Source organism: Cardiocondyla obscurior, linkage group LG11 (assembly GCF_019399895.1).
Source record: "Cardiocondyla obscurior isolate alpha-2009 linkage group LG11, Cobs3.1, whole genome shotgun sequence".
Taxonomy (NCBI): Eukaryota; Metazoa; Arthropoda; class Insecta; order Hymenoptera; family Formicidae; genus Cardiocondyla; species Cardiocondyla obscurior.
The window spans coordinates 875133-899779 of record NC_091874.1 but is presented as its reverse complement, the minus strand read 5'-3'; the positions used below and the strand labels follow the sequence as shown (position 1 = coordinate 899779).

General features: G+C 38.0%; 2 protein-coding genes across 8 annotated transcripts in view; both read left to right on the top strand.

Moving 5' to 3' along the window:
- Positions 1–24647, top strand: part of LOC139106395 (uncharacterized) — a 96769-nt gene that overhangs the window by 38339 nt on the left and 33783 nt on the right. For all 7 annotated transcript variants that reach the window (XM_070663138.1, XM_070663133.1, XM_070663132.1 and 4 more), the window contains one exon: positions 17129–17340. In XM_070663138.1, coding sequence (XP_070519239.1) covers positions 17207–17340 — 134 coding nt within the window. In that variant the 5' untranslated portion in view covers positions 17129–17206. The remainder of the gene's footprint in view (positions 1–17128; positions 17341–24647) is intronic.
- LOC139106406 (uncharacterized) lies at positions 11881–12807 on the top strand. The gene is made up of 2 exons (XM_070663164.1): positions 11881–12033; positions 12113–12807. The coding sequence occupies exons 1-2, from the start codon at positions 11971–11973 to the stop codon at positions 12602–12604; spliced, it is 555 nt and encodes a 184-aa protein (XP_070519265.1). The 5' UTR covers positions 11881–11970; the 3' UTR covers positions 12605–12807.

Below are 24647 nucleotides of genomic sequence, written 5' to 3'. Positions count from 1 at the left end.
TTTAGATGCGTGCGAATATTGAACGGCGCGCGATCGATGGCGAGAAATTTCATTGGCGTTCAGTAAGGCAGAAATGTTACATTAAAAATATCGCGATGCATTATGCATAAGCCTGACATTTAATTCGACGAAAAACTATATTATGCATATTGCCGATATATGCTGTACATATATCTTCCACGAGTTGAGTTTACGCGAACGTGCGCACGTGTGTGGCGGCGATCTGATGTACGAGGAACGGTTGGTTAATTGTGGCACGATGTCACGCAGCGCGTGCGAACGCGCGTATCACGTGTATGGTCATTTACACGGGCCGACTTTATCTCTCTCTAGTCGCGAACGGACGCGATATAACACACGTAACCTTTATTTCATCCTCCGCCAACGACTGCGGGCACATACGTATGAATGTTTAACGAAGACGAATTGTGCGATATAGGGAGAAGGAGAGATTTTAATGTTCCTGGGATTTGTACGCGTGAAACAAGGCTTATTTCACAAATTTTCGTTTTGTTGTTTCGTCGCAGTTGTTTGTCGAAAGCATTCCGTAATTTTGACAAATGATATAAACGGCACAATTATATTTTCGATTGCAATAAGCATAAGAGGAAAAAGCCAGCGAGTTGATAGCCGACGATGAGATCACACGGTAATACATTACAGCTTCTCTTGCTTCTGGGTGTCGGTATTACCCCGATATATATTGTCGCCTAAAGTCACCGCTTTTTCTATGTCGAAGAAATCTCATTCCATCTGAAAGGTCCTCATCGACCGCTCTGATGTCATAAAAGAAAAGGGAGAGGGAAAAACCGCGAGAGGCTTTTCAGAGCGCGAGCGCAGCTTTGTTTCGCTTTTTCTACTCGGAAGCGAAGCAAAAAATTATAAAGGAAAAGGAGATAGATGCTTCCTCTTTTCTACAAGGAATCTATACAGTCTTTTCTCTTTCGGATGCAAATTTAATTACATCAATTTTGTGGTCTTCTGAGTCGTCGTTAAGTCATATCGGATAAATATCGCAAAGCTTTTAATCCGCATAAATAATTTTGTTGTTACTGAATATTTCCAATTATCAATTAATTTATTTGTTATAAAATCGAGGTTCATTAACAGAAATAGTAAAATAAAATTAAATATTGATGAAATAGAATTATATTTTTTAATTTTGTTTTCAAAATAACGTTATAATACTTTACTTGCGTTTACAACAATAATATTTTATTTTAAAATAAAATTTTAAATTTTTTTTGGACAAGACAAATACCTAATATTTTAAATAGATGGAAAAAAAATTACAAAGTAGGGACAATTACGTAATTGATAATTTTAAATCGTATTTAAGGCACATAAGGAACGTCATACGTAAACTTTTTTCCTCTTGAGAAATCTGTTAACGTGTACAGTTGGCATTTGACACATCCTGAAACTATATTTTTCTTTTCGTTCGACTACGGGAAACCGAAATTGTTTCAATAACGTTTCGTGTTATTCTTCACGTACATATATTGTGCGTTATATTTGCACGTTCAATGTGCGCCACACCAACAAAATGCAAATTTTTTCCAAACAATGTAACTGTCTATTTCTCCATGTTTTTCTTTTGACGTCGGACACAGATTTTTATATCGAATTATTTTGTAGAAAATATAAAAATCACGAGTTGCGGAATTGAATAAAATCTTGGGCGTGACAATCGCGAGTCGAAATTGGAAGAAAAACAAAAACGTGATAAATATAGATTAATGGAATAAATTTGAGATAGCTATATTTTACATTTATTTAATATACGTATACGTATGTGTATCTTATACTATACTATACTATACTATATGTACGATAAAGGCATAAAAGACACGGTGGATAAGTTGACGAGCCGTGCGGTGCTAGGCTTCTTCGGTGTTACGCCAGACTTTTTGCTTGACTTAAAGTAACGCTTCATCGCGAGTCAAGTCGTGCGTTTTATCGCCTCTAAACCGTGCACTAGATAATATATCTTTAAAAAAACACGCGATGAAACGGAAGGAATGGGTAGCGAAATTCAAAATGTTTTTGCTCAAGGCAGAACTTCGCGATACGCCGCAACATCTTGAGAACTTTTCAACGCGTTGATGTTCGCTCCGAACGGAGAGAGAACCAACGTCGGCGGTAGATTTTCAGCTATTGACTTAGCTATTTAGAGTTATTTGCGCGTAAGAGATAGGGAACGTGCAAGACCGAAAGAGGTAACGTAAGCTACAGTAACCTCGTATCGAGACCAAATTCTACGCAGAACGTAAGATTGCTTGTAAACTTTAAAGAAATGGATATTTCGTATCACATTTTCATGGTGTTCTCACTTGGTATATATTTTTTTGTTAAAATATACAATTATACGTACATTGGGAACATGCCAAGAATTAAGTTGCGCGAGCAATATTTTAAATTCGCATTTTGAAATCTCATCAATCACCGATTTCGAACATCGTCGGCACGTCGACGGTAAGGCGAGAATTTTTTTTTTTCACGAAATCTCTTGGCCATCTTTTCTCAGCCCATCAATCACGATTGCCCGATTAATACCGATAGTAAGATAGCTTTTTCGTCGCTTAGCTATTTAAACCACTGTCTTTTCTATCCAACATTATCGCGTTCTTTCGGAATCTTAAAGTTTGCTTCGCGAATGAAATAACTATATTTGTGTATACACCCTGTATACACGACTTGGGATTATAATAATATTACAAAAATGTTACACAAACCAATTATAAAATACGTAAAGACCGCGAAGAAATGGGTGCCCTACATGCGCGCGGGACGTTACGCAACAAGAATTAGTCACGTGTACGAGTATAAAAGGCTATTACGTAAATGTAATTAGACACGGAGAAACATGTAGCGCGACAAGATTCTCGCGAGAAGATGAGTCGAGACTCGATGTTTTACTTTTGCCTTCGACTCGCAAACAACGCCCTCGGTCAGAGAAAATGTTGCTCGCTCGTATACATCGCATTATGTAGGAAAACCTGAAAAAATTTTTCTTTCCCGCGTAGAAATTTATTCGAGATTTCCCTTCCGACGCCTTACGGCAAGCCAAAATCGCGTTAGTTTCGCGCTCGGACACAAAGTTCGCTTCGACAGATAAAGAGTTATTCGCGTAGACGTTCGGAATTGACAGTTTAAAAGATGAAACGAATGATCTCGCGGCGTACCCCGGACGTCCGTCTCGCCAACGCGACGGAATCTAATAAATATCCGTCATATGTCGCAAGCAAACTTATCTTTTAACTTTTCGCGACTCCGGCTTTGTAATTTTCTCGATCGAAATATTTGCGTGCCGTTACCTCGCTCTTACGACCGTGACTCGTGGAAAAGAAAAACTGCATTTCTCGTCTCGCGTCATTTTCTCGGAAGTCCTCGAAGTGAGGAAGCGTTATCTCTCGTACCTATAACTATAAAATGTCTCGCAAATTTATAATTTCGAAGCTCTCGGCAGTGGACGAGAGCCTCGTGGCAAAACCTATTTTTTTTTTCTTTTTTGTTATCCTGGAAACTCGGCCATCGATGAGAAATTTTCATGCAAAAGACGAGAAGCGTTGTTCTCATAAATCGCTTATATCGGATAAAATTTCATGTTGCGTTGTCCGCGCGTCGAGGAGGGAAAATTTACGGCCAAGCGGGTTATTGGGGTGTCAAGTGTACCGGAAGTGCATCATGCGCCGGAACAAATCACCACTCTTATCCTGGACTACCGCGCGACATCATGTTTGAGCCCACGTGTCATCGGAAAGGTTCTACCATGAATTATTTACTTCACCCGGCGCCCTTACGCGTTCAACAGTTTATATCAATTTCGCGCAATGAAAAGTAAATCTCTCCGCGCGTTTATATTTCCACGATTGGACAGCAATAAACTACATCGATACGTTATCGCGTCACTTATCGCGCGGCGTTTCGCTTTTGTATTATACGACGCGACGAGTATCTCGTAATTTTCTTTTCGTTCGCGGGCTCGATCCCTTTTCTTTTTAATCTTTTAATCCGTTATCCTTAATTAGTCTGGTAATTTCCAAGTACCCGATGAATAATTGGGCTATTGTCGGTTTAGTCTTCCTCGGATCAGTCGATACCGCCACGAGCGGTTTCGTTGCCACGTGTAACATGATAATTACTGCGGCGGGAGGTATTCTCCCTCGGTGCTGGCGTTCTCTTTTTTTAAATTCGCTTCTACTTGCAGGCCGCATTCTTTTCAACCAGGTATAGCGGCATGTGCGAAAAAGGACGAGGGCTTAAGTGCCAAATGCGTTGTACCCGACGACGTCGCAAAGAAACGTGTACCTTGCGCACGGCCGGGGGTGTATAACGGGGGTGTTTTAGTCTACGTGTGGTCACTTTACGTCACGGAAAACGATGGATGGCACACGTGTCGGAGCGTGCTGCTCCGCCCTGCGTATGCAAACTACTCGGCCCGGTTAATGCATACGTAACACGGCTACCCAGGGGTTGCCTTAACAATGGCGTCTTATTATCAGACGAATTACGTCTCATAATCGCCGCAATTTTCCCTCTCCCCACGTCATTCTTCCTCCGATCTCCCGGGGACTCGCTTAATCCTTTACGGACCGCTGCCTTCAGCGCGAAACCACCGGCAACATCACTTTTAATCCCGAGCGTACAGCTCGTGGCGACCTGTCGCGCTGCTAATTTCATCATACCTCCGCGCCGCGCCGTTCTCCATTCGACGAAGGTAGCCGCGGGATCGGACGACAAATGATGCTCTCTTATCTCGCGTAATATTCGTGCGGTCGTTAAATGCTTGATAAACATAAATTACACGTCGCGATCGAAATTAATGATAGCGAAATCAACTACGCGTGCTCGACAAACGTGTATAACCAATTGTAAGTATGTGAGAGTTTACCGCGCGACGTCGATTTTTACTTCAACTGATATCGATTGTATAATTAAAAAACTGGACTGCATACCTATAGAATTATATCGCGAGCTCTTTTGCGAATTATTCAGGTCGTTTAGCGGGATTAAGAGACGGTCGTTCACAGACAAATTTTGAACTCGGTTCCCCCGTAAAAAGACGTCGTTCATCATGAGCCGTCTTTCGGGACGAAGAACCTCGGATGTTACCGTGTCATTTATCACGACAAATTTCACCATTGATGGATTTGTAGAATACTGCTGGCCGATACTAAACTCGCGAATGATTATTCAAATTACGCGGTGCGCCTTGATCCCGTCAGATTAAAATTCCGTCAATGATTGATCTACACCAAAATAATGACCAATGTTACGTCGAATTGGTCCCTAGTATAAAAGAGAAAAGATCCTTAAAATTAAGTTTCCGTCGACACGCTTCACTGATAATTACATGTCGTACAATTAAGTCTCGAGCGCGGCTATTTCGACATTCCGATCGATTTATCGAGCCCGATGTTTATTACACTTTTTTCGCGTACAGATTGCCTCGGCGTTTCCCAGTTTCCGCATTCGGAAGCACAGCAGATAACGCAAAATTAATTTGAGAGAGAAAGAGAGAGAGAGCCACAAATAGCATCACAGTTAAATGTTGTCAGCAACGAATACACGATGGTAACGATGTTTGCAGGGCAAAATGCTTTTTTTCCACGTCGAGACATTTGACCTGTCCGGTAAATTTCTCAATATTCCCGGCTGTTTCAGTTAACTTACATTTATGAAATAAGTCACACTTTTCTAGGTAATGTTAGTCATCTTATTTTTTGCTTCGTGTTCATTTCTTTAAAAAATTTTTATTCGAAAACCATGTTTTATTGAAAATACATTATTTTCAATATCTTTGAAAATCCTAGGGAAGGTTTTTTTTATCGACCTATGTATATTCGAACGTCTTCTCCTTCCGAAGGTATCTCTTGACCGCTTTAAACGACCCATATTTTGCAATCAGGGTCTCGCAACAGCAATAAGACGGTATCGCGTACGTACAACGTCTCTTAGGACCATTGCAATGGTGCAACGTTAAATAGATGCGTAACTTCTCTTGGGTTCGGTCTAACAATAGTTGAGACGCTTCTGGCATCTTGAGCGCGGCAACTGACATTCGCATCTTGAATACGGAATATGAATACATTCGAACATCGCAAATGTACACCCTCGAACCCGACGGCGCTTGAAAGATGTGCCGTGCTACCGCCGAGAAACAGATTCCATTCGCGCGGAAGATACGACCGAGAGAATCTCTTGGTTATTTCGAGACGAGAAGTGCCATACGTGGGCGACCTAAATTACAGGTTGTAAAATAAGTATATGTTTAATACAATTTCACGTGAAATGTCTCTAAAAGCGATCCAGCTCACTTTACATGTAAGTCTCGCAAGCCGAACTTATTTTGATTCTTTTGGAAACGTTCCCGTGAATTTTCGCTTCCGTTTGAAAATTCGACACTCCCGAGTCGAGCTGCATTCCTTCGCTTCCCAGTCGGAACATGTGCGGGATAACAGCCGTTTATGCTTATGGATATCGGTGCGATGGCGTGTTTATGTGCCAGTTGTAGACTAGATACGTTGAGTTGACGTTGATTTCGTCTTTCCACTCGGTTTGCTATTGAACGATCTATCGGGCTTTACGAGAATTGCTGGGGCGCAACCCTCCGCTCGTTCTTTTCTGTCTTTCTCTCACGTCGAAAGCCGCTTGTCGTCGTTATCGTTCGACGTTTACCTCTTAGGACATCGCCTTTAATGCGTATTGGATGAAAGTAGTCATGGGGGTGCTATCGCAAAGATGGTGGGTGAATATACTCGGTCGCTGGAACAATATTTATAATGTAACGTTAAATTAGACGATGTTACGTAAAAATAAAATAATTCACGAAAATTGAAAAAAAGAATATTAAAAAATTATATGAAAATAGCTATAGGTACATAAATTTAAAACTAAAATACATTTATCAATTTCACGTTAAATTTTGTTTAGGACGAATTGAATTTTTTCGATAGACCTCTTCTTATATTAAGCGTGAGTAATGTTACAAAATTTAATTTGAGCACAGCGGTTGTTCGTTAAGGGAATGTGCACCATTTTAAACTTCTATGTGCGCCAGTTATATTTTTGATAAATGTGCTTCGCGTACTTGACAAATTTAAGACAATAATTTTAATTGCGTATACTAAATGCTGTTGTAGCCAAGGTTGTTACCTCAAAATTTTGTACCCTCAGGTGCACCGCTGCCACACGAATTTACAGCATTGTGAAATATTAATACGTCCTCTGACAATTCAACCAGCACTTTTTTCTCAACTTTGTTATTTTTTGCGTTGTAATAAAAAAAGTAACAAGAGGCGTAATAATCCTATCATTAAAATTGCAGAACAATTGCCACTTTTCTTTCTATTTAATTAGGTAACGGATAATTTGTTTTGCCATTCTCAAATAAATATTTAATTCAAAAATTGTAAATTAAATCATCTACCACAGAAGCTTGTGTGAAATATTTAGATGCGTAAGATCTGCGATTTTGTCAAAATTTCGTGTAAATCTGACGATTGTGGCTCACAATGCCGGTGATGTAAATTTCGAGTCGGAAATAATTTCGAATCTAAATCGAGCGATCTTTGGACGAACGTTTAAATTCTAAAGGCTGTTACGACCGGATTCCATATCTTTTTCGTACAACAACGCATGGCCTATTTGCAGATCCCGCTAGAATGGACTCGCTCTCATTTGTGGAATCCCATCGCTCGCGCTCGTGCTTTCCAGCGCTATATTCTATATAAAATTTTACCGGAAATCCGATCGACGCCGTGATGTATCGCGGTTATCTTTTTATGCGAGGTATCTTTTTACACGGCAAGATGACACCGCATTGAAAACTGGTCTTGTAGTAGGTACGGTATCTGCATTTTTACAACGTGGCCGACAACGCCTGTGAAAAACGACTTCTTCTCGAATCTTTATTTGACGGGTCAGTCGCGTCCGTCAAGCTTTTATTTCATAAGGGGACGTGAATTTTTAGATCAATAACGATAATGAATTTTAAGACCTTCGAACCTAATCGGTCTTCATTTTAACATATTAATTGTTTGACATTTCACACATCCATCACTTATCGTTGATAGTTTTAATCTCTCTAAAAAATTATCGTTATTTTACGTTATGTTATCAGGCAAAAATTAAATTCGGATTAATACATTTGTTTAAAAAAATATTATAACGTATTACGTTATCGTCTAATTGTTTGCTTACTTAAATTTGGAATATATAATACTGTTGCACCCACGCGATCAAGTAATTTATTTTGTTACGAAAAACTTGAACAAAGATCGGTTGAAAGTAGTCTTAAAATTTTTTTGTTATAGTTTATGCTTGCAATGTATGATCTAATAAAAAAATTGTCCTCTCTGTCGAACAGTTCTTTCGCTCTAGCTTTATAAACTAAAATTAAATCGATGACCCAGTTCTAGATAGCAACAGCTCATAAAATTGAAATTTTCAACTTAATATAAAATTTGGAATACAGAAATAGCTTTTATCCGAATAATCATTCGATTTTTGTATCAATCTTGTTCTCACGTTTTTTTTTTGTTATGTGTAAAACGACAAAAGCAGCTTAAGATGTCGATAATGCTTGCATTATCGGGCATTCTATACATTTGTAGTCTACTTTTTTTATCGTGTAGTTGCATAAGAATCATTACATAAATCTCATTTTGTTAGTGACAATGGAAAAGGCGTTAAATATCCTGTAAGAAGTACAGTTTGTGTTCATCAATTATTTAACAATATAAAATTAACGCAAATTATTTTGTTTTAAATTTTATATTCATTATCACTTATGTTGTAATCCGAGCCTTAGGCGCAGGTGATTGACCCCGCGTGCGTTAATTTTACAGCGAGGGCTTAGCAGATTGCCAAACCGTTGGAATCCGCTGAACCTACGGTGCTGACATGTCAGTATTTTCGACACATCGCGATATCAGCGGAAGACAGCAAACCACTCGGCCAATACCTTCCGCAATTATGCTGACGAAGCATTACAAAATAATATAAAATGCACGAGCCCCGGAGCTCGTGCAAGTCAGTACGTTACGAGCTAGCGGCACGTAACTCTAACCGCGACAAGTATCTTGTACGCAACGAAGGAGAAATAAAACCAACTCCAGTTTTTTAAAGAAAAAGAAGATTTTATTTTAATTATCACTTTCGCCTAAGTAATTGGACCCCGTGCACCCGCTAAGGTGCAACAAATTGGTGGCAACGGTGGGATCCGCCCCCCGGAAGCGTGGCAGTTCTGGCTCCGTCGATTTATGCCTGGCGATGGTGTAGATAGAAGACGCCTGAAACAAAGAGAAACAGAAAACGCTAAAAAGGAGAACGAAGTTAACAGTAACGACTACTAAGCAGCTCACGTTACAGAGACCCGCCGAAGCGACACTCACAGCGCAGCATAAAACGAAAAAAGACCTCGGCAGACAACCAACAACCCAGCATGCGTTATATATCGTTTGTGTAAGTCCGAATTATTTTATACTTGGTTCGAAAGGGCAAGCGAAAATACTTGTGCGCGATCCCGGCCAGAGAGCCTATTACTGACTTCCTTCCCATTAAACGAGCAGACGCCGCAACGCGAAAAGACGCGACCGCGCACGACGCGATATATAAAAAATTTTGTTAAACGAAATAAAAAAAATTTTCAAATGTCGCGTAACCACGAAAACCCGAGACTCACTGACACATGGCATGCAGATTTTCTCCGTGAATCAAGCAACGAATACGACGACGTAAACGTAACCGGGCCGAAGAAAGCCACGTACGAAAACGTGATCATACAAAGCAGACGAACACGTTCATCCGCCAACACGTCTATACGTACGGCCAACGAAAAAAATTTCGCATTGACAATAACCGATCAAGGAGACGCTTCGAATAACCCCGCGTCACAAGACGAAGCAGCGGGCGGTGTTCCTCCCACGGAAGATAAAGAAGAGAAAGAGCATTCTAATCGTGCTCATTCTTCACCTCTCCCACCGCAGAGGCCTACTCTCTCGCAGGACGACACTATCATAACGATATTAGACGCTATTCAAGATGTAACTAGGCGACTTGATCGCCTAGAAACGAACCGCAACGCGTCAGAAGACCGTCTGCAGTGTACGCGGACAACAGACCCGGAGTTTAGAGAAACACGCGAATGTCACTTCGAGGACGTGAGATTCTTGTTAAATCAATCCCGCGAATTTATCCCGTTTATAGATGCTATAGAACTAATTCCGGAATTCGACGGAAACGACACGCAAGTGAAAGTATTCACGAAGGCGTGCGAATACGCGGCGCGCCGAGTAGATCCGATGGACAAACACGAGCTGTTGGTCGCAATATTATACACCAAACTCAAGGGACGCGCGCTATCACGATTCGAAGCCATCAAGATAACAAGCTTCGAACAATTTATAAAGGAAATCGAGAATAATTATATGCTAAGGTACGAATTATCGCAATTACAAATCGAATTTAATCAGCTACGACAGCGAGCGGGCGAAAGCGCTCAAGCATTCGGAGATCGAGCAGATATACTCGCCACAGATTTATATGAAGCGTTGAGCGAAGACCCATCATATACGATCGGCCAAAAACGAGGGATTTGGGACTCTATTCAAAAACAGGTGTTATACATTTATCAGAACGGGCTACACTCACACCTACAGACGATAGTTCGATCTCGAAACTATTCGACATTATCGGAAGCAATTGCGGAGGCCACCACCGAAGAAACCGTCTGGAAATACACAAAACGCGAAAAATCCTATTCCCCGTTTAATCGGCGCGCGTCGATTAATTGTCAAAAATGCGGAAAAATTGGACACACGAGACGCAATTGCAAAAACAGTAGATCCGCCAATCGTTTCTCCTTACCATGAGCGGAAACAGGCGCGAAAATAAATGCGACCGCCAATAAAATTGATTGGTAATATAACTAATAATTAATAAAAAAAATTAATTTTACTAAAATAATATACAATAAATGTTACTTTATTAAAATTTCTGTATGTTATTAAGGGAATTGAATTTATTATAGACAAATCAAAATTCTCTCGCGCTCTATTAATGTAAAAATTTGCTAAGGGAGAAATAACAGCGATAAATTAATTTACATAATTATCTTTTCCATTTGAATAATGTGTATTTTACTCTTCGGATAAACGTCAGAATTACAGTTTATGCGATACGATTCGATGAAATTAATTTGAGATGTGAAAAGCAGAATATTCGATTTTATTCTGTTATTCTATTATACGGGGTGGAATATTCAGTTATCCAGTTTCAATAGCACATTACATATTTTGAAATAACAATAGAACGGTCAGCCGTGGCGTTTACGTTGATGTTGCGGCCTTGGGATACGTTGTGGTATAATTGAGTACAGCTTGTACAAGGTTATCCGTTATCATTTGCACCGCGGTATTCAATAGTTGAGTGTACAGCTAACGCTAGTCGTTTACAACCCCTTGAACGATCTGTGTTGTAATTCGAGATAGAATTCAATTAATTTTATGCAGCGCGAAATACCAAACGCACACTTAGAGACTCGTTACAATTGCATACATGAAATATGTATACATATTAAAATATACATGTAGGTACGTGCGGCATATAAAAATTAAAGAAGAAACTGCAGTTGCACCCTCAAGTGCAACAAATTCGCGATTATTATTCTGAATAATTAAGTTTGACGAGTAATAAATGTATACTTTGACGTAACTTCCGCATAGGCATATGGCAGTTTCATATAAGTAACATATGTTTAAAAGAATGCGGAAAATATATCGATGCTTTATGATATCATTAATTATTCTCATTATACGTATAGAATATAGTTGACAACAGACTACGCAAGTGGCGAAACAGACGCGTAAATAAACGTTATTCAGCGGTACGGTATAAATATCGTTGCTAGAGTGCGGTCGTAACCATTTAGAGTGCAAGCATTGTATGCCAGTGTAAGGTAGCAATATGAAAGTAACAACGATTTTCATGGTCATTGCGATCATGGTGTGCACCATGATCCAGAATTCCGTAAGTCTCTATTCGAATATCGATTATTTACCTATAAGTTTTTAAAAAGTAATATTTGATACCATCGTTCTGTGCAAAGAAACAATTATACTGGAATTCTCCCAATGGTTACTCATCGCAAACTGCTGGACGAAATGATCTTGAATTTGAACCATTAAGAAATGAGCCTTTCAACCCACCGTCTTTCGACCGGCTACCATTTATTCGTGGCATTGATGTAAATCAATGGTTACCACGACCGTTAAATAGAATAATTGATGGTAGACTACCACCACCGTTAAATGGAAGAATTGATGGTAGACTACCACCACCGTTAAATGGAAGAATTGATGGTAGACGACCACCACCACCACCGCCGCCGAAAGGGCCTCATTGTGATTGCTCTCATCATCCAGGCGATACGACTGGAAGGCCAACCGGTACTCCGACTATTGAGACATCAACTTCTTCTGGGGAATCTGAAATAACCTACTCAACTGTAGCGGCAACATCTTCGGAACCTCAAACAACCTATACAACTGTAGCGGCAACATCTTCGGAACCTCAAACAACTACTGCTACTGGCAATTGATTAAATTATTAAATAATTGCAAATGGCAAGACCGATGCAACTTAAAATTTATCGTTAACAGAAGCACAAATTACTAGAGAGAAAAAAACAACGAAATAATAAAATTAAAAGAAATGATATAATTATAATTGCACGCACAATGAAATAAATTTGAATTTCTATCGTTATCATAAAAAAATACTAAATAATAGTGTTGAATACTATTTTTTAGATGATGTTTAATTTACTTTTTCTCATTTATGTCATTGTAATAATTTGCATTGCGTTAATGTACAACAGTTGTCGCTAAATAATTCCCCGAAGGGGTGGTGGTGAATCGCGATCTACATCGTAGTACTTGTGCGGCGTACTTTATCCTCCTGAGATACGACACAGTGGCAAAGTTGGCGGTATCTAGTTAACCTGTTTCCGGATCTTGAGGTAGAGGAAAATAGGACGTTACGTCAAACTCGATTAATGTCCGTGGGATTCAAGGGGAAAGTACGATGCAACGCGGAGACTGACGTTAATGGTGCTGATCGGAGCCGACAGAATCGTTTTACATTTAAGTTTGCATATAAACGCGGATAAACTGGCGCGATTGTGACATTTATGGGATTTTATCGTTTTTTTTTTTTTTTTTTTTGTATAAAAAGACTTGAATATTTATCACGTTTGCAATTAATCATTTCCGTAATAATATATATTTTATTTCTTACTTTGTTTTTTGTGTATAATTTTTTCAAATTTAAGGAAATATTAATTTGTTACAATTAATCTAAATCGTACACACATGCGATTTAATTTTTTCTATTTATTATTCCGCGTCGTTTCTTGTGAAGATTCATGATTCCGCCGCGAACAAGTAATTTTACACACGAAATTACACAGTCAACACATAACGGTAAAAGTTTTGTTGTTTCACTTTTATATACCTACGGATCGAACTTTCCTTTTTACGACATTTACAGTAAAAAAAACTTGACGCAACGTTTTAAAGAGGAGAGAATGCAAGAGCTTGTAATCGATAGACGGGATTCTGCTGGATAATATCAAAATATAATTTAAAGATGAACGCCAAAAATTCTTGAAATATATAAATCCATAATTAATAAGATTCTTTTTAGGTACATCTCAAGTTTAAATATAGCATAGATTTTTTTATTTAAATTTTACATATCCTGCCAGGGTTCTCGGGTACTGTAAATTACTTGTTAAAATTTATCATGGAGAGTATATTATAATATAATATATTCCCATATAGCATAATTCTTCTCGCTACGTCAGTTATTTTCGTCGTTCAGTTTACTAAATTGCATTTCAAAAATAATATCTCCTTGGATGCTTTTTAAATGATGTAATTATTCATTAAAAATATTCTTGGAAATGTCTACGATTGAAACCTATGTAATGGTAGAAAATGAGATAATTTGGGAAAATTGAGATAATTGCTACAGAAAAGAGTTGCAGAGAGAGAGGAAATTTGAAAACGTTAGTTTTTCTTAAAGTTTCTATAGGAACAGGAAAGCCTTTCGGTGGAACTGAGTTTTAACAAGGAGCTCGCAGCTGAGTGAATCAATTGACCCTTCGACGTTACTAACGTTCCTAGGTCGCCCAATTTACGACTCCGCTGCAAATTGCCCCTTCACCGCGGAATTTTTGTCACGCGTGGTATCTCCTCCAAAAAAAAGGGGGAAAAAAATAGAAAAAGGAGCACATCGAGAAGGAACAATATAAGGATCGGCTCTACCCTTCCTATCTTTGTGTATTTTTTTCGCGCGCATCGACGAGAAAGCCTCGGCAACTGATAGTCGCTGTCGCCTACGTCCCTCTAGAAATCCAGTTATATAAATGCGCATATGTGATTTAGACCGGGACAACGTATTATACCGTTTCGATGGACGAGCGAATGAGGCACCGTCATTCGCGAACGCAAAATTGTGAAACACATTTCGCGTTCCATTTAGAGATAATTGCGAGAACGGCGCCGGTTTCCTGATAAAAGTGTGCTTAGCGCGATGACCGTAATATCATAATCGAATGAAACTACACGTCTACGATGGAAATGATGGATAAAATATTGCAGAGATTTATACTAGACACATATTAACAATGAAGCGTAATACTGAATATTTTTGATCAGCAGATTATTATTCCGCCGGCGATATCGAGAAGAATCAATTATAACTTTTGTTTAACTTAAATAAAACAAAAAAAAAAAGAAAAAAAAGAAGGAAAAGGAATAAGAAAAAAAAAGATGTAAATGTTTTAAAAGAATTATCTTGATTTTTGATTTAAGCTTTAAAAAAAAAGGAAAATTTTTTAAATAAACTCTCTTTTTATAGAGTATTTTTCTTTGCGAATACGTGGAGTAAAAGTCTCATCAAAATTAAAGTCGCGCGCTGTGGGACAGACAGTCGTATATCGGCAAAGCGTGCCAAACGTAACAAACTGTAGAATATACGGGTTGAAGAAAATAAGGCGGTTTATATCGTGGACGTTGTTAAAGGGATTTACACAGCACAGTACCTTACAGAGCGGGCAACTATAATGATGTAGGTGACATGGAGAAGTACCACGTTCGAGCAGGCTGTGTTTTAGCACAAAGGTATTATTATCCGAGGACCGTTAAGCTTCGCACTTGAAACAAGAGCAGAGAACAATGACACCGTTTCCTATTCGGGACACCATATCCATATTGGCCGACTGTTATATCAACCACTGTGTCTCAGGACGGTGTTGTCTATCAGTATTCTCCTTTCTCGACAATCGTCGTTTCGTGTTTTCAAGACAAATAGTATTGTACGGTTCGATTGTGTGACGCCACGTCGTTCAAAGTTTCGCGATTACATTACGTTCTACGTTACATTGCGTACGTTATATTGTATGTTTTAACGAACGTTCGTCGAATCGCAGATTGATCTTTACTATCGCATTGCGATACCGCGAGCGTAGTTCTGTGACGGTAACTTTGGTTTCGAGATCTAACGCGATAACATAAATACCGCTAGGGTGAGATATTTCGTTTCTGATAAAAACGACGACGCTTCGTTCGTGAGTTTCATTTAATTTTTATTTGCTTTTCGAATTAATATTATTCGACGCTGGTCGTTTCTCTGTATGTCTGAAAGGAAGAAACGAGTGGAAAATAAACGAGCTATTTAATAGTTTTATTCAATGCCTTCGACATCTGAATATTTGATGTATTTAACTTGAAATAAAATGAAATATACGGGCATGTGCAGCTTTGTGTGCGCGCCCCGATAAAACTGAAGTGAATATGTAGATCGGAATGGCGGTAGCATCCCTGACAACTGCAGTGGTGCTGAAAATTTATATATATATATATATATATGTTTTTTGCGTGACTTCTTTTATTCATGTACACACACACACACACTGAGAATATATTAGTTTATAGACTATATACGCGCTGTGCTTGTTTGTTGAATTTATATCATATAACTACCGGGAGAATTCATCCGCATATCGTTTTTCTTTCGATACATTAAACATTTCTCGCGCGCACAACTTTTTTTTTAAATGTACAAATGAATAATTCGTATTTTAACATGTTCAACACGCTCATATACATGAGAAATAAAAACTTGTCCGCGCATTAGTGGACAAGAGATAAAAAGTTGCAGCGTTATCAGATATTTTCGCAAATAGCACTGTGCGTACTATGGAAGGAAACGATAAAAAATAGCCGAGTCAAATATTTGTAAAACAGAAAAGACAATAGTTTTTATTTTTTGTAAACGGTATTGTATTTTAACCAATACTCGGAAAAGTTGCAGAAAATAAGATTTTTCTCGGAGAGACGCGGTATATTTTCCATTTTGGTCACTTAGTTAAGCTCCTAAGGGTTTGAACTGAACTCGTAATGAAACAGAGGGATCTAACCGCGAGGAAAATCCTAAAATGAAACGCTGGTTCAAACCAACCGCAATGGTACCGAGGGTTAAATCTATATGTATTCGCGTATGTACATAGTTTCCCGGTCTATCTATTTTTTTTATAGTAAAATGACGATAAAGAACACAAAGTAAATTCTTTTTTAAATAGTAATATTTTCTGACTTTGTGATCATACGTCGCATGTTATTACACGCCGGGATTTGCGATATTTATAGTCTTTTGTATTCCCAAGCCAACTCTATATCTGTGTGGGTAACACTAAAAAAGCTACCGCGTTTTTTCCGTCGCATTTTTGATTGCACAAAGTGTCACGCGATTGTGTGGTTCGGGTGAGATATTTCAATCCTCCTCGAAAGTTTATAATGCCTTCGCTTGACGTCCTAACAGGCTGATTAAATAGGATTTCATATTATTTCGTATTGAATTAATTTCTCTTTCGAATTTCTCTTTCAATTAAATTCACACAAAGTACAAGTTTAAATAACTTATTCAAACAAAAGGGAGGAAATTAAATCGAGGTTGTCTATTGACGATCGGCGACGAATTACATTAATACACGATGATACGTATACATGTATGTATAAAAGAAAAAATTTTTTAATTTGATATGACGGGGAAATTGCAGGTGGATCGGGCGGAGAAGGAGGAAGGTCAGGGAGAGGGTGGTCTGGTGCCATCTTCGAGCGGGATTTCCGGTTCGAGAATGGGCCCTGGGCCCGATTCCGGTAGTAGCGCTCCCTCTTCGGTTCCCCAGTCGCTGGCTACCTCGAGGGACGACGAGGACGACGAGGACGAGGAGAGCAGCGGTAGGCGGTCTAATGGCCACGGAGGATCAAGGTTAGTCATTCACGATACTCTTTTTCATTCCGATCCCATTCGCGATCGTTAACCCTGAGTATTTTTTCACATGATAATATGCATTAATCGAAAAACAAATTTGCGCAATTGATTAATTTTCCGATCTGTCTTTATGACTCTTGATACGAGCAAGTTTCCGTGTTGCATGTTCAATTGTTTAAGTTTCTTTTTTTTTTCCGAATTAAGTAAAATTATAAGTATCTATTAAAATTGTATATTACATTCTATCATGTGAAGTAAATTACACAATATTCGAATTAAGATTACGCCATCTCCCGAAATTTCTAATTTCACAACGTAAATGTGGAAACGCGGGTTACATACAATCGCTGTAATTAAAAAAAAGATGATCTTTTTCTGTAATTATAAAACTGCTGTTTTCGCATTCGACATATTGGTTAACAATTCAACGTTAAGCTCGTTAAACGTGAACTCATTAACACGTGTGTTCCGTTACGTGCGATTAAACTCGTAATCGTATTCTATCCGATACGCAAACCGGTACGAGATTAAAGTTTATAGAATAAATATAGCTATCTACGCTTTGTTTGGTATTAACATTATTATTTTTACTTGACATAAAGCTGCATTGAAATTGAAATAATGCCAATTGAGAGCATAATGCACACGTTGCACGAAGGCTATTGACTATTAATTGCTGCACTTAAGAAACGCGATTGCGAGGAACACGGAAATTTGCCTTTACATGTATAAATTGCTCAGACGTAACTACTTTATATTTCTCATTTACGCAGGCAATAACTATATTTTTCGTTTCTTTGTACAATTGATTTAATTGCATACTAATTTAAGCGTTATGCATCAGCTGCGCTGATTTAAGCTTTACAATCGAAAAGATTCGAAAGACTCGATCTATTTCGATAATTTTGATTCGTCCTCGCGCAGAAAATTAAGGTTTTCGAAAATGAGACAAACCAGTTTCGTTGCCGTAGTTGCATCAGCTACGAGAAAAGAAACGGCGAAAAAAAAATATTGCGAAGGCGTTTCTGTAGGGAGGATAAGTTGATAGGAAATGAGATAACGTTGAACCGTATACAGAATTTTCTCTTTTATTCATTGTCCTCAACATTTTCTTCTATTCATTTAGAAAAGAGCGATGGTCGTTAACAATTAATAGCAGCCGTGGCGCGCTGTATAATCTCGGAATCGCGTCTGTCTCCTCGCAGGACGCGCGTCGCGTCGACTTAAATCTCCACGTCATAATTTTCATGAAATCCAAAATGTGGAGAAACTCTAAATTTCGTGGTAATTAATAATTTCGTGCACCCTACGAATTCTCTCGCGATCGTGACGATAGGTGATCGCTGCTGTGGCGTACTTACCTACATCGTGTGTCTTTCGTGCAAACTGCAAACGATACTTTGAAAATTTTATTTGACACGGAGTTTGCGTTTGATCCCGACATAAAATTAGCGCTTTAAGTGCCGCTAACATTTTTCCTTTCAACGTGCATTATTATTTAATTAACGATAAACGCGGCAACCCATGGTACAACGAGATGTCTAGGATATTTTTATGGCAATAGTAACAAACCACCCTAGGTTCGCTACTACTTGATATTTTAATGAAATCTTTACTTTACCCGAGTGGAAATTGATTTCAATCGTTTCCAATAAATACTTTTTTTATTATTTATGGCTAGTACCAAGCTAGTCACTTGTTAAAAAATATATTTAATCCGCGCGATCTAATCATTAGCTGCAAAATCAGATTAGCTGGATGAACTTCCACTCGAGTAGCTACAAAAAAATCTATTTTGCATTAAAAACGACGTGACGTTAATGTTCTGTTTAATTAAAAGAATTAAAATTCTGATGTTCATAAATTTCTTAATTGTACAATTAAATGACATACGAATTTTGTAACGTACGTCAAAAGCTCTTGATAAAGTTCATATTTGTGAAAAATTTACGGATTTAGAATTGATATTTTTTTGCACTTTAATTAAACTCATAGAGATGATAACTGTAAATGTCGCGTGTTGAATAATGAAAATCTATCCTGCGTTTCCACGCGTAGTGCTTTATTAAAGGTATTTCGAGTATTTAATAAAATCACGCCGTATTATTTTAATTTTACGTTTATTACAATGAAAATTGTAAAATATCACTGCGTCACAACTGATTGTGAGTAAGACTTTTTACAGCTGTCGATACAGCGCCATGGATGAAATAAAAATCTCGCGACAAGTTTAAACAACGCGTTTGTTAATTACCGATCGTCCCTCTATTATTATTACGGTAGGCTACGTTCGCGATGTAACATTGTGAAACGGTCGAATCACAAAATACTCTTTACGACGCAAATTGAGGTAATTCAAATTGCTTTAGAGCTAATAGCGGCGTGTTCTCATTATTCGATTTTCGTGTTGCAGCGCGCTTTAGCAGCAAGCACGTCATTCGCGCTCGTCGAAAATGCGTTTTCAATGCGTCGCGATAAATTTCAGGCGAAACATTTCGCGATCCTAATGGATGGGACTTTAATCAATCGATGATGAAATTGCGAGTGAAAGCTACCCTCTCATATTTTAGTTTCAACATTTAAACATACGTATATAGCATTTTTCCCTCGTAACCGCACGCGCATCTGTATCCGCGAATGGATTAATTCCCAATGTGAAATATTTATTGTACATATACATATATCTACCGTATGTAGATTGCAATCGGGAGTATTTGTTACAAATATGATGGTTTTTTTTTCTTTAATATCAAATCGGACGCATAGCACGTAATGCAATTATTCAATACCTGATGTATTAAAAAATAAGAAATCGATAGGACGTGGTTGTTGCACAGAAAAAAAAAGTACTCTCAAATGGAAACGTAGATATTTGGTAATCAAGTCGTCGGACTAAGCGAAATAAAATATTGTTTAATACGGCGACCAGATTCTTTTAAAAACACGCCGACCTTGTAGCGAGAAAAAATAAAAAACTGCGCGACGTACGTGAGCCGTCATGGTGATTTCGTTAATGCAAATGAAAACTTCAAACCTGTACAGTCGTGTATATTAGAGGGCATATTGCATTTTAAATGAGTCATACATTCATTGGAATCATCCGTATTTTCCGTAATATAATGGAAAACCTAGATATGCATATTCGTATAAAATACATGCGCGTTATATCTGATTATAGGAGCATAAATTAAAAGAATATGTGCACAAATGTGGCTAAATTAAAGAAAGAGTTTACGTAGAATATAACATTTTAGGTTGCAGAAGATTTAGCGAACATTCTTTATACTGACTCATTTATTTATTTAACTCGGAACAATAATTTAATTTTTTTTTTTAATTTTTATTAAAATACATTTTAATTTTGCTCAAAAATTGAAAATACGTCGCGTCTAATAAAAATTTAATTAACTTAATTAATATATTTTTTTATTTAATTAATATATCGAATGTATGGAAACACAATTGAGAAGTTTAAACCTCATCGTAAGCCGAAAACTTTTCAATTCATCGTACTTATTACGAAATGTTTAAGTCGTCGATTGCTCCGATCCCTATTAAAGTTCTCTTTCGAAGTTCGAAAGGACTGAGATGAGGCTTAATCTTCTTATTCCCTAAGGTTGATCACTTGGAAGCTTTTTCAAAGTGCGATCCAACCTCCGCGGGTTTTTTTTTTTTTACACCGGGCAACGCTCGTTTTATGGCAAAAACGGTAATAGGAATGATAACTCGGTGAAATCTTGCACGTAAGTAAATGCAAGGGAATATAATCCAGCATTCGAATAGAACGGAAGTTGGTGAAAAAGCTCTCTCAGCTTGTTTCCATCAATCATGGCAGGCAAATGACGCGGCGAAGTCGGATACCGTGTTTTATAAATCGAAAGAACAAAATCCGAGAGGAGATAAATTTTGCTTTCAGATGTTTGGATTGAAAATATACGTGAATCGCAACTTGGATATTGATAATATAGTTTTAAAGTTCAAAGTAGCAGCATTATGTCTGTCGTAACTTTTGCATTACGAAATGTTTTGAATTTGAAAACTTCAAGTAATACGTTTGCGAGATTGTGCGTTGACAAAAAATGTTGGTCCGTTCAACTTTAGTTTATCGCGTTACCGGTACTAAATAAATTTCCTAATTCCACAATTAACCGGAAAGAGCAAAGCTGCGATACGACGAAACGAAAGCGTAGGTATCGTATGCGGGAGAAATCCGCAACGCGATAATGTTTTTTTTGAAACGGTCATCGAGTTAATTCTAACGATGTTAGCGTGGTTCTAATAACGTCGATCCAGTGGTCTCCCAACGTGGATTATTACTCTCGAGCCAATTACATCGGTTCTCGCGTTCGACGGAGAAACTGAAACGCGACTCGTTTTCGCTTAGATACGAAATGTGCAAGTGATTTCCTTCCGGCTTCAAAGATTATGTCTCGAGGCAGTACTTTCTTCTCACGCGTTCGTAACGTAATATCATCTCTTTTGGCGAAATACATATATGGAGTAAAACAATCGTTTTAATCGCGAGACTGGGTCTTTTTTTATATTTTTTTTATTTTTAGGAAAACGTCGGGTATTTCAATAGAAAAAAGTTTCTATGTATGATTAAAGAAATATCGCGCGATACATTTGCATCCAGAAAAAACATGCAACTTCCTCTTCTAAACGATTAAAATCATTCTCGTAATTTTATTATCAAATTTCTTAAGTCGCTAATGCGACTCTATGATGCTCTGAAAAATCATTGAATCCTCGTGAACTGAAATTTCTATACCGCGATCGTTCCTTCTGATGATCGTACTGCGACTCCAAGTTGTTTCCTTTTTAATTCAAGTGTGGAAAATGTAAGTCGAGGGTATTCATGCGTATGAAGCAAACTATCCAAGTATTTTGCTATGCGAATGCCGTTCGTGGATTTTCCGACCGAGAGAACGTGAAGAGCATGCCGACGGTGATTTTTAATCAAAACCCAAGTACTCGTTAGATTACGTCATCAGCCGTACTCTACCGTAATCGCGGCAGGTTTATACGAAGAAGCGGCTACGGGTTTCGCGATATCCTAGAGCATCGCCGAATATTTTTCACCGTCAACTGGCAACGTAAATGCTTCATCACGCCATTCATTCATATTAATCTTTATTTCCATTAAAGTAACAATTTTTTTCAACGGTGAATACGTTACCGTTTTTCTCTCTTTTCCGCGCTGCGTATTATATCAAAGTTATCTCATCATATCGATATTAACTAATTGTAGTCTTTCTTTTAATACATACTATCGTCAATGATGTACCGCGGGTTAAAGAAAAACTTGATTATTATTATTTTTCTCGTTACAATTTATCTCTTCGCCTTTATTTAACAATTTGCTTTGAGTTAAATATTGTATAATTTATTTTGAAAATTACGCTTTACGCCTGTAAAACAGAAAAGCGAAGTTGAGTGTTACTTTATTTCAAAATGAAAATAATCATTATATTCTCAAGTCGTACAATCGTTCTCAACGAAGCAGCCTTTTCCTAGCATCTGGCAAACGTGTCGTATTTGCATAGAAAATTTCTCATTTCCCGACATGTTAAGAACGAATGTAACGTAATGTAATCAAGTTGATTGCTAGCGTCGACTGAAATTATCTCTGGAAAACTCGGACTATTATCTTCAGTTTTTAAAGACGTCTCATTTCTGGGTTTATTTCGCAATTTTCAGCAATTGTAATTGGATAGCTGTAGACCGAATAAGAACATTTTCAATTTTCTTTTCAACTCGAGATTGATACTTGATTGTATTACAGAAATTTATAGTCTCGATTTTCGGCAATTAAGTATACGGATATGCCTACATATATTATAGTTAGAATTTAAATAAGAAATTTCTTAGATTATTTTATTTTATAGTTATTTAAAAAATTTTGCAAAAGCGTATTTTATTTTATTTTCTCAGCTGATGTAATATTTGAAATGGAAAATGTCGAAGCTAAGTAGATGACGGAAATGTTATTCATTAACACCGTTACGAGGTTGTTGCGGAGGTACGAGACGATCGCGCGGCGGAAACGAACGAAAATTCACCGTATCTTGCGTTTCTCACTTTCCGCGTTATATCGCGGGTATCTTCGCTCCACGATTTCTCGAAAAAGCAGCGAGAACGAGAGCGAGAAACGCACTCCACGATCGGAACGAGAATTTGCCGCGAGATGAAATAATTGCCCTGATTCTCTTAATACATACATATATGTATACAAAACATGAAGATAAATATAATATATCTATCATATTTATTTCGAAACTTGAAACTCGCCCGTTTTCGAAAAATATAATTAAAAATTTTTTTTTTAATAAAAAATAAAATAAACGTTAAAGTTTTATAAGCAGAATAATTCGATTACGTATTTTCTAGTTTCGCTCTAGGAATGACGAATCCTGCGGTCGAACGCGACCGTGCATGCGGAACTCGCGTTTGCTTTAGATTTAATGAATACGGTAGCGAAAAGCGGATTCAGCTTCGCTCGTTTCTACGTTAATTCAAGCGAACAAAGAAATCTCGCGTGCTCGTCCGCGATACAGTAAGCACTCACCCACAAAGGAGCAATTTGGCTAAGAACGTAAGCTGAAAATCGACCTGTATATCTAGAAGCGACTCGGAACGATTGCATCTCGAAAGGATTTTTTAACGGAGCGTTGGCAGCGTTTACAAACCGAGCGGAAGGACTTTCGATTGGATTATTCGTTTATCGTGCTTTCGCGAGACTTCTCCTTTGCGATACTGTGCACCGGAGATAAAGTTGGAGTCGTTAATAAAGTCAATAAAGTAACATCTCGTCAGGGAGACGCGCTAATGGAACATACGAGTACGTAAAGGTGAAACGGTTCCTCTCTTGGCAGAGGGCCGAGGTAGTATCGCGAGTTTTATAAGGTGACGGGAGAACTTAGGGATCAAATTAAGTGGGTCAGTTTATCGCAAAGTAGGTGAGCAGTTGTGGAATAAATAATCGTTTCCTTTTACTTACTAATAGAAGGTATCTTAGATTATGTCTAACAATAAGATATCTTGCGTCTCAAGTGTATCTTTTGATAAGATATCGAAAGTTCTCGGCTTGAGTGCTTCTGTATGCGCCGTCGGAGTTTTGATCAAACGTTTCGGAAAAGCTTCTAGCTGCAGGCTAACGTCACAGATCGGATCACATGGCAGATGTGACGTCAAGTATAACTTTACTCGGCGATAACTCTTCTCCCTGCTTTCTACGAATTTCTCGTCAGTCTTTTTCAATCGCGTTATCTCATTGTGATAATCGTTCCGGATGAAATTTAAAG